Source organism: Fragaria vesca, linkage group LG1, assembly GCF_000184155.1.
Source record: "Fragaria vesca subsp. vesca linkage group LG1, FraVesHawaii_1.0, whole genome shotgun sequence".
NCBI classification, from domain to species: Eukaryota; Viridiplantae; Streptophyta; class Magnoliopsida; order Rosales; family Rosaceae; genus Fragaria; species Fragaria vesca.
The window spans coordinates 14,242,748-14,253,175 of record NC_020491.1 but is presented as its reverse complement, the minus strand read 5'-3'; the positions used below and the strand labels follow the sequence as shown (position 1 = coordinate 14,253,175).

Below are 10,428 nucleotides of genomic sequence, written 5' to 3'. Positions count from 1 at the left end.
GCTGATCATCAAGTTTATTTATCAATTCATAATTTCAGATATGAAGATTCGCTTGATCAAATATTGATGAAGATATATATCACGATATGCAACCTACTTTTTTATTGTTTTTTTTTTCTGAGAAAAAACGAATTTTATAGAAATAAGTGAACAAATTTTCAAATAAATGATTTTATTTAACATAGATATATTTGAACCATTAGATTAGATGTAGGTAAGAGATTTTATGAAATTTACTAACTTCATGGCTTGCTCACTTTAGAGGAGCCGTAAGACCCCAATAATATTAGCATGTAGATACAAGGAATTTGCTTCTCACATAATGGAAACAGTTGTGAATTGAGACAGTGCTCAAGTCAATTAATATTATTTTGCAAAGAGGACAAATACACAAGTTAATTGGCTCTATTAGTCTCTATGCATGAGACGCTATTGACCGACAGATGCACTGGTTGGATGAATTTCTCTATCTTAAATTCTTAATAATGATATCTGGTTATATTAAATTTGCTAATTACTTTGTAATCATATTAGCTCTAGTGGCCACCCTTTAAATCATTGAAAAGGTTGATGACAAACCCCAGTAGCAAGTAGTAGCCAGTGCCTAATGTGAAATGTGGTTGTGACAGCAAAGACCAAACAATACGTTGGGACAGTGAATAATCCAAATCAATTAGTCGTACTTGTGGAATGTGTTAGAGAGGCCAACAATTCATGAATCAACTGTGTGATTTCTTGGCATCTTTGGGTCCCTGCTGTCATTGGAAGCAATATTGAGCTTGTAATGGCTACACTAGCAAACTGTTCCGGCATATACTTGAGGAGAAATAATTAGAATATTCCTAGACTTGGTAAGAAAATAAAAAATGGGATTTAAGAGAAAATAATTTGTGTAGTTTTTGGGTCACAATATTTATTGGGTGACAAATAATATTCATAATGATTATATTGTACTATTATGATACTTGACTATGTTAATAATAGTCGAGTATCAAAATGTAATACTTATTTACACTAGTTTTTAACTAATTAGGTATCGATTAACGTTGTAAGAAAACTCAATACGAGATTTTTTTGAGCTGTTAGTGCCGATTTGAGGATCCGAACTTCTAAATAGAAAAACCAAGCTCACAAGGCATGTTTGTAGATAAATCCCATCTTGGGTTACTAGGGGCGGAGAGGTTCTAATCTGAAAAACCAAGTCAAGGATCTAGCTTTGCTTCGTGTCTATGCAATCAGAATATAAAGTGAATGGTAGTAGAGAAATGGAGGCAGAATTAGTATTCCCACTAATAATACTCAATACATGAACTATAATCATTCTTGAAATGTCTAAACACTCACGCCAAGTATGTCCCGATACTATCTTTTCTTTTGATGATTTAGGCGCACACATATACATTATTAGAGTACGTTGTGGTAGATTGGTTCTCAAGATTTGATATTGCGAAACTGATTATTGCAACATGCATAATGCCTTTTCACAAACACAATTGGTGATCATTTTGGCAAGTAGCTAGCTAGCTACACCTGCTGGTCTCCAACACTTCATATAACTTTGGTTAAAGTCGGTTGCTGAGTCCGATCATGCACTTTTATGACTTCTTCATACACCACATACGTCTCGTCAGCTATTTTTTTACTCATTTCAGTCATATCGACATGCCTATTTACCAAAATGTCTAGACACTATTGTGTACGGCTCTCTCTCTTCTTTACCAGAAAGCCAAAGATGATTGCGTTATTAACTTGTTAATATCTTCAAAATGTTAACAAGGACCGGGCATCGATACATCGGCTTGATCATCTCCATACTTTACTCGTACGTAATAGCATGATCATATTACAATCAACAATGGTTATTAGTGGTAAATGATCATATTATATAATGCAATATGCAAAATAGAGATTAGGATTGTATATTTAAAATTACTCTAATACATAAACCTGAACGGTTTTATCAGGAAAGGTTGGGACTTGGGACCAAACTTTAGGCTTAATGATCGGAGTCCATTGTTATACAAAGACCAAAAGGCCCAATCATGCTTTTAAACATGAATGCGTAGGGAAATTCTTGTTGTGTGAGCTTGGACCCATTCAAGTGGATCTATTTGGTTGGAGGCCGTTTCTGCAGGGCTAATAAGCCCATTCATCTTCACTTGGTATTTCAACCAGGAAACAGGATATGGAATCTCCATTTTCGAGGATATAAGTAAAATATCATTCATTCTTTCACGACTAGGTTGCCACTGTCATTCATTGCTCGTTTAGTTTGATCAATGACCAAACTTGCTTATCAGTACAACAACAAATTAGAGGATATATCTTAAACTACCACACTAGATTAGCAATGTCATGTTGGTAATGCTATAACGTTCCCTTCATGATATCACTGAAATGCATCAACCCAAAAGTTACTAGCAGTAGTAAATGGTAAACGGTCAATCCTTGTTTTGCTTGATCAACAAGTAGAAGCAAAGAAAAAATCTTTGCCAGAGGGGAATCTCTATCCTTGATTACCTTGGCCCCCAAGCAGGCAGAGCTGCCTGTTCAGCTTTTCTCAGAAGCGGTACCCAGAAAACCCAGAGTCCTTTTTGTCCCATACTATCTTTGTGCCCCCACTCAACCTGTGAGGCTGTGCCCTCTCTTTTACAACGATTGTTGACTCCTTGACTCTTCCCAATACGACTGCGTTCCACACAAGTTTCTCCCCTTCTTTGCACATGTGACCGTTGTATGCACAATCCTTGTTGGTTTTTGGGTTCTGGGCTTTGGCCAAATTGTCATTGTTGTCCTTCACACTTCCCACACAAGGTTAGGTTCGTCTCACCACGCGGACCAAGAAAGAGCAAGGACAATTGCCCCTCATTGTCATTTCGATTTCTTGCTCTCCTTGCTAATTGATTCCTACTTCCCTAGACTACACTCTCTAGGATACCCTGCTATGCTTGACAGCTTTTTCCAAATTTCTCTCTTTCAATTTTCATTTTTCTTTTTAGGCCTTTTATCAGTCAAGTTGGTCCTTCACTGTTAAAGAGCACTCCTTTTTTTTTCACTTTGACTCACCAGTCACTACAGAAAACAGAGGTAGAGAGTGTTGTGAGAACAGAGAGGGCTTAGCAATGTTGAAGATGGTGTGGCTTATCTTCTTCCAGCTTATGTTTCTGGGTCTTTCTGGTAAATAAGCTTCAACCCACACTTTGAACTATTGTTCCATTTTTGCAATGTCACTGTTATTTTGAACTATTGTTCCATCTTCACATTTCTGCAATGTTACTGTTATCTTTGTGTCCTTCCTGTTTTCCTTTTGATTTTCTATGATGGAAGCCTTATTTTGGTATTTTTGCTTCTCTAATCTCTACAGGTGCAACGCAAGAATCTGCTCAAGTCCTAACTCTCTTTGAGACATCCCATGAGGTGTTTCAAGGTTCAAATCTTCCCATAGCTGTTTCTGTGAGAGAGCTCAGTGAGGTATCAACCAGTGTGTTAATGGCTGAAACATGGCTCAGAACCCATGTTCTAGGTCACTACCCTTCCATCCCCATCACCACCATTCTTGTGGGTGACACCATTCTCTGCTCTGAACATCACAACAATCTGAGCTTGGTGTTACTAGCCCTCAAGAACATCCATCACTCTCTCACAAGGTGGGGTCTTGAGAAAGACATCAAAGTCTCAGCTGCTTTCTCTTCTGGTTGTTTGGGCAAGAGCTCCGAGAGGTTTGTGAGGCCTATACTAGAGTTTCTCCAGGACACCAACTCTACCTACTCTGTGAACCCACCTCCAAAGGTCTCACCTTTCTCTGATGAAACCATTCAGCTGGTGTCTTCTCACTCAGAAACCCTTAAAAAGCTTGGATTTTTGGGGCTCAGAAACATCAATGTGATAGTCACCAACCCAAAAGAGGCAAAACCAAGAACCAGAAAGCTCTCTTCCATTGACCCATTTCCAACTAGACCAAACCCACAACCCATAACCTCAGACCCCCCACTCCACTCCTCTGTTGGCTTCTCTGTTCCTGCCAATGTAGCCAAAAACCCTCAACCCCCACAAGCCCAGCTAGCCTCACCAGCACCATCCCAAACAGCCTCACCTCCAATTCCTGAAACAGCTTCACCACCAGTGGAAATGTGGTTTCCTCATGCCCCTGAAGTCTCTCCTGTTCAAGCCACTCCTTCCCCTTCTGCTTATGTAATGCCACCCTGTAGAGCCCCAGCACCTGAATTTAGGCCTGTGCATAAGCTGTGGTGTGTGGCCAAGCCTACCGTTCCGGCAGAGACATTGCAGGAGGCGGTGGACTATGCTTGTGGAGCTGGTGGTGCTGATTGCGAGGAGATTATGCCAAGTGGAAACTGCTACTACCCTGAGTCTGTTGTAGCTCATGCTTCTTATGCTTTCAACAGCTACTGGCAGAAGAACAAGAGGAATGGAGGCACTTGCAGCTTTGGTGGCACAGCTATGCTGATCAACAGTGACCCAAGTAAGTCTTCTTTCCATTTTCATTTTTGAGTTTGGAGAAAGAAACCTACTTATTTTCTGAAACATGAACTATGATTCCTTGCTATGTTAATTTCTGAGACCCAAGTCACCCAACCACTCAAGTAAGCCTGGTCCATTTTGATTATTGGGTTTGCTGCGTTTACAAGGAGAACCTTACTTATTTTCTGAAATTTTTAATATATGATTCATTGCTATGTAATAATGTAAAATGAATATGACCCTTAACTCAGTTCAATTTTGAATATTGGGTCTTCCAGTTTTAGGAGAGAGACCCTTGCTTAACTCAGTTTCTGAAAGTTTAGAAATTTCTTGTTTCTGTGAGTTGAGAATTGCGTTGAGTGAAATCTCACCTAAATCCCTATTTCAACCCCAGCTTACAGCCTCCATTTGATTTTGACTATACAACACAGTTTTGTTTTTACTAGATTTTCAGCAGTTCGTTAGTTGTTAATTTCTTTACGAATTGTTTTGAAGATACCCATGATTCGTTTTTTATATTCTGTTAGTTTTTGTTGGTTCATGTTGGATGATCTTTTCTGCATAAGAATATATAGTTGATGGTTTTCCTTTGCAAATGAGAATGTTGCTAATATGATGAGTTGATGATGTTTCTATTGCAGGTTATGAACTCTGCCGTTTTATTATCACCTAATGCATCAAGATCAGCAGTTGAGACTATTTATCTATTCGTATAGGATAGGATTGAATTAGGGGAAATCAGATTCTATGACTGGTCTGTAATTTTGGAAGCCTCGAGTTTTGGCACTAGTTTACTAGTCTGCATTTTGAAGATATTAATCTAGTTCTAAGTAGTTATCTCAGTGTGGTATCTGTGCTCAATCGACAAGTACTCTTTTGACTTGTAATCCTTTGCGATACTCATCTTTGCTATGATTAGAGGGATTTAGCAGCTTTCATGTGATCCTACTTATATGTAGATACTAGTACCACCCTATCACTTGGAAAGATGTGTAGCTCATCTTTGCTATGATTAGAAGGATTCAGCAGCTTATTTGGGAGCTTCAATTATGCAGATGATAATAAAAAAGACTGAAAAAAGATTGTTAGAACTGGTAACAAACGAAACCTAAATACCTAATCACTTAGGTGCGTATGCAAAGCGAACTGTCTGTACCTCTCAAAAATAATTGGAGATGCAGGGGATCGAACCCTGTACCTCTCGCATGCAAAGCGAGCGCTCTACCATTTGAGCTACATCCCCATCTGCTGCTCAAATAGTAATTAATTTTCACTTGTCTGATTAATCAATCAATGGTTTAGCAAAAGGAAGAGAGTGAGTGCAGATTTTCGTTCGACACGTCAAGCCGTCAAGTAAGTAATAAGAGTCCGTGCATTTTTTTAGTGCGAAATTTGATGCGATGTGCCAATTGAAGTAGATGACACATCTTCTCATCATCTAATAATTCCATGGACTAGCCAGTAAGATTGTATGTACCCATCTTTTGAAAATGTTTTTAATTAGAAAGAGTAAGGGATGAGGACTCTTCTGATATGGTTGGTCACATATGTCACTTTGGAATCAAGATATGCATTACTTGACTCATGTTTTCTGTTGTTGCTTATCGAGGTTTATGTATTGATACCAAGTAAATTAATAACTAATTGAATATAGAAGTAGACTGATTTTTTTTTTTTTGATTCAAGATCGTGGTATGTTAAAGGCTTTGGAGGCTTAAAGACTAATCTGTTTATGTATTAGGTCATTTCCAATCCACTTTTTAAGGACCCTATGTTTATGAAATCCATCCTTTTTGGGTATTAACAGCAAGTTGAGGTTTTTAGAGTTAAAAGTTGGTCCACATTTAGAATTTTAGATGATCTTGTTGATTATATACGTTGATGGTTAGTGCTTATAGTTATAGATTGGTTTCACTTCCACCATATGCAATTGTTGATGGCCAAATGATAATCTAACAAGGAACAATTGAAGCGTATCAAATTAATGAAATTAATAAATTATAGATTATACTAGTTTAAAATTTCAGATCACCACTGTTGCAAATTGTAGACTAATTCAGCTTAATCTCGACTTAGTCTACAATGTTTATTTTATTTTTTATTTTTTATTAAAGTAAAATTATAAAACAAAACCTTTACATTATCAAAAAGTAAGGCTCTAGCAGTTTATCTTTAAAATCACACTTATGAATAATTTGGGTAAAGATAAAAAGATTTTAATCTTACATTTGGAAAAAAAAATAATTGTAACAAGGAAACCCACCCTATAGAATGAAAATAGAGAGAAACTGTGTGTAGACCACCGACTCGGAGAAGTAGAGACAGAGGCGGAGCCAGGAATCGAAAGGTCGAGGGGCCAGATTTGAAATACTTATCTTTCGGTGTAGTTTTATTTTGTTTTTTTTTTTTAATGAAAAACCGGTGCGCTTGTACTTAAGTTTTAATTTATGAGACTATCGAATACAAGAAGAGGAGGGGACATTTTGATAAATACAAACTGTTGTGTAGTTTTATTATGAAAAAGCTATTAAATACAAATTTTCTTATGATCTAAAAAAAACAACAACATTAAAATTTCTTTTAATAAATTAGCTATATAAAAAGAGGACAAAAATAAGTGATCAATTTAATTATATCGTCCATTAAAACCGTAAAAGTAGCAAATCACCAAATTTTTAAATTAATTTATCTATGAAAAATAGACCAACTATTAATTTTAGGGGTGCCATATATCAAAGTTTTCATTGATTTTAACAAAATTAATTAAATTTGATACTAGTTTGCAAGGTGTCAACATATGATTAAGGGTGCCATTCGGTCTCTTCATGGCTCCGCCAGTGAGTAGAGATAAAGGTAAAAAGAACCCAGAAAACCCCATTTTCCCTTGAACCGTACCGCCGAGGCACACCAACCCTGTTCGGTTTTTACAGCTTTCCTATAGGCTCTCTCCGGTTTTTGTATGTCTTGTCTATAGTTTTTCAGCTATCTAAAGATCGTGAACCCAAGAGTGATCCCCAAATATGGAGTCTGCTGCAAAAAAAGGCAATGAAGAGAAGGAGATGTCAGCCAAGGTTTATGTGTAACCTTCTTTTTTCTATTTTGTTTATAAATTATCATCACTTGCCTGCTACATGTATGATTCTGCTTTGTCTAATTCTTGTTTGCTTATATTGTTATTAAAATTTTCTGTTCTTGTTACTCTTTGGCAATCCTAGTATCAGTCTTTAAGATTATTCATTTCTTTAGAGGTTTTAAATCAGTATGTTGCATTTCAGATATTAGGTAGATACAATTCTTCTTTATCTGGATAGAGGATTAGAGGGTAATTACAATTTTAATAGCCTTGATCTCGCAGATCTGTTGATATATTTTTTTATCAACTCTTTAGTATGATCTACTGATTAAGTTTGTACTACTTCATTTCTGTTTGTTATCTCATTAATAGTAACCTGTGGAACGTGCCCCGTTCCAGTTTGGTTGAATCCACTTTGAAGGAGTTTCTCTGTTTCTTAGGCACTTTTAGCTAGAATTCCCTGTCATAGCTGTGGTTCTTCTTTCTACTGTATTTTATATTTGGGAAATCTGAGGTTTGGGCAGTCTTAGTCTATATTGCTTGTACATGTACAGCAGTTACTCTTAAAGCTAGATTCATGAATGATTGTGGAAAATCGAAGTATAACAAAGAATGCAAAATATTGCACTACAAGCTCTTTTGGTTTCAAGATAAATAACATTACTTTCTCTGTGTTGCAGAATTATGCTACCTATCTCATCGTGTCTTCGCTTCTAGTTACCTCAGTCTTGTATGCAGGTTTTGCCATGCACCGCCATGTACAGAGTGACTATGGTCCTGCAATACTAACCAGAAAGGGGGCTTTTATCGTGTTTGTTGTAGCAGAGGCAATGACCCTGATTTTGTCGATTTTTTCTTGCTTTCTTGCCTTTCTTTGCTGGAGGAACGTAAAGAGGAATGGAGCTTTGAGAAAGGCACAGAAGCTGGCTATGTTGTATTACTCAGTTACCGTGTTGGTCCTGATTGGAATGCATCTTGTCTACATCTCAAGCAACTATGTGTTACACGGTATGAAACTTCTTACAATGTTTCAAATGTTTCAAATGGTAGCATTTTGGTGTTTCTGGTGCTTTGCTATCACGTTGACATGAGCAATCTTTAATTTCAACCAGTTCATATCAATGGGAAACTTTGCAGAGGTATGAAATTGGATGTACTGCAGAAATTTACAGAAATAGATGAATGAAACATTTGAGACATAGACTGCATTTATCTTTTCTCTGTACTGGTGGTCACAGAAATAAATTTACGGAGTGTGATATCTTCACCTCTCAGTATATTGAAACGAATGACTTGTAGGTAACCTGTACCGGAATGGTGAAATGGTCACAGAAGATGGACCTGTTATATACAATGTGCAGTATATATTGTCTTATAGGATTGTATGGTGGTCACAGTTTGTATTCCTTTCGTTGCTTTACTACTGTCATCTTCAAATGAGGTTTTGGCTAGAACTCTAGATTGGATATTATTCATATTAATAACAGGAAATGGCAGGGTAAGAAACTTCATGTAATGCAGAAATTTCAAGAGACGAAACATCACACACTTGAGACGCATTATGGATCATAGTGTTCTGAATCAAACATTCAATCAAAGAGACCATTGATGCTAAAAGTGGCACCAAAATTAATCATACATTTGCCAGCTTGAAGTGAGCTAGTTATCTGGTTGCTGTAGTACAACTGTACAAGAGTGCCGAAACACTGAAAGGGCTCAAGATACTGTGGAGTGTGGATTATGCCAAAACACAAAATCAGATCTAATATCCAAAATCTCAAAACAACTCGCGTCGATTTATAGGAGAACCAGAACTTCTCAACACGCAAATCGTAGGAGTCCTTGTGAAGATCGACTTAAAGCGTCATTGGATTAACAAGAAAACATGTACTATCATACAAATTCAAACAAACATTTTGATTATTGTACATATGGGCATATGGCCCTATGTCTGTCTTGGAGATTATCGTTTCAATGCAATTGTAATGTTTATGTTCATGGAAAATGATTTACATGTATTGATGCTTCATGTCGCACATTAGAATCTAGAGACCTTCCTCAGATTGAATCAGTTACAAATGCCAACTGAAACAATTCAAGTAGCGTCTCTTCTCAGTGAAGCAGGTCTGCTACATCTGCATTCTTGCGGAACACAAACGATTCATGCTCCTCTTTCATATGATCACTCCTGATCAACTAAAGCACCGTCGATCCTCCACTGCTGTCTGTAGTCGTCGGCCGGACGAATTGCCACCTCCGAGTCGGAAACTGGAAGCCAACTGTTGCGGGAGGTAACTTGTAGAGTTCCATAAATGGAAGCAGCAGTGAACATACCAAACCATTGCAGGAGGAAAGAAAGTAGGCAACTGCGCCGGGGAGGCGGAAGCTGCAGCTAACCTTTCTCAATGAGCAACTGTCTCCAAACGACGACGACGACGGAGAAGCCAAGTCGAGGTTCATCGACGCAGGGTTCGGTGGTAAAGACTTATTTTTATTTTTAATTGGTGGGCCTCACTGCCCGTAAGGCCCATTCTCCCCCTAACCGCCTAGCCACGTGCCATGTCCGCCTAGCCACCTTAGATCCAAGCGGCCCAATAGTTTTTTTATTTTTTATTTTTTCAAACGATGGGCCTCAGAACCCGCAAGGCCCGGTACACCCAGAAACCGCCTAGCCACGCATCATCTCCACCTAGCCGCATCAGGCCCATGCGGCCTAATATTTTTGTTTTATTTTTGATTTTTGGTCGTGAAACAACTAGTAAATCATTGAGCTTTGGCTTCCCATTTTGACTCTGATCTCTGTTTTGTCTTATGTAGTTCCGCAGCAGGAGATAGTTTCTCTGTATCAGAGGTTCTGTCAGCGCGGTCGCAGCGGC

At 37.9% G+C, this 10,428-nt stretch overlaps 2 protein-coding genes and 1 non-coding gene across 3 annotated transcripts; 2 read left to right on the top strand and 1 right to left on the bottom strand.

Annotated features, from left to right (window-relative positions):
• The first annotated feature begins 2,970 nt into the window (after positions 1–2,970).
• On the top strand, positions 2,971–5,406 carry LOC101309386 (glucan endo-1,3-beta-glucosidase 13-like). The gene is made up of 3 exons (XM_004288192.1): positions 2,971–3,177; positions 3,365–4,480; positions 5,121–5,406. The coding sequence occupies exons 1-3, from the start codon at positions 3,123–3,125 to the stop codon at positions 5,150–5,152; spliced, it is 1,203 nt and encodes a 400-aa protein (XP_004288240.1). The 5' UTR covers positions 2,971–3,122; the 3' UTR covers positions 5,153–5,406.
• A 243-nt stretch (positions 5,407–5,649) lies between these two features.
• Positions 5,650–5,722, bottom strand: TRNAA-UGC. The gene has a single exon. It is a non-coding gene; the product is annotated as a tRNA-Ala (tRNA).
• A 1,552-nt stretch (positions 5,723–7,274) lies between these two features.
• LOC101314322 lies at positions 7,275–9,012 on the top strand. The gene is made up of 3 exons (XM_004289294.1): positions 7,275–7,550; positions 8,233–8,560; positions 8,852–9,012. Exons 1-3 carry the CDS (start codon positions 7,500–7,502, stop codon positions 9,010–9,012), a joined length of 540 nt encoding a protein of 179 aa, XP_004289342.1. The 5' UTR covers positions 7,275–7,499.
• Positions 9,013–10,428: the final 1,416 nt, after the last annotated feature.

Excerpts from the sequence above, each read along its gene's own strand:
- LOC101309386 (XM_004288192.1), top strand. The coding sequence starts at position 3,123 with ATGTTGAAGATGGTGTGGCTTATCTTCTTCCAGCTTATGTTTCTGGGT. Across the intron at positions 3,178-3,364 it reads TATGTTTCTGGGTCTTTCTG|GTGCAACGCAAGAATCTGCT; the intron begins GTAAATAAGCTT and ends TAATCTCTACAG. Across the intron at positions 4,481-5,120 it reads GCTGATCAACAGTGACCCAA|GTTATGAACTCTGCCGTTTT; the intron begins GTAAGTCTTCTT and ends TTTCTATTGCAG.
- LOC101314322 (XM_004289294.1), top strand. The coding sequence starts at position 7,500 with ATGGAGTCTGCTGCAAAAAAAGGCAATGAAGAGAAGGAGATGTCAGCC. Across the intron at positions 7,551-8,232 it reads AGAAGGAGATGTCAGCCAAG|AATTATGCTACCTATCTCAT; the intron begins GTTTATGTGTAA and ends TCTGTGTTGCAG. Across the intron at positions 8,561-8,851 it reads AAGCAACTATGTGTTACACG|GTAACCTGTACCGGAATGGT; the intron begins GTATGAAACTTC and ends AATGACTTGTAG.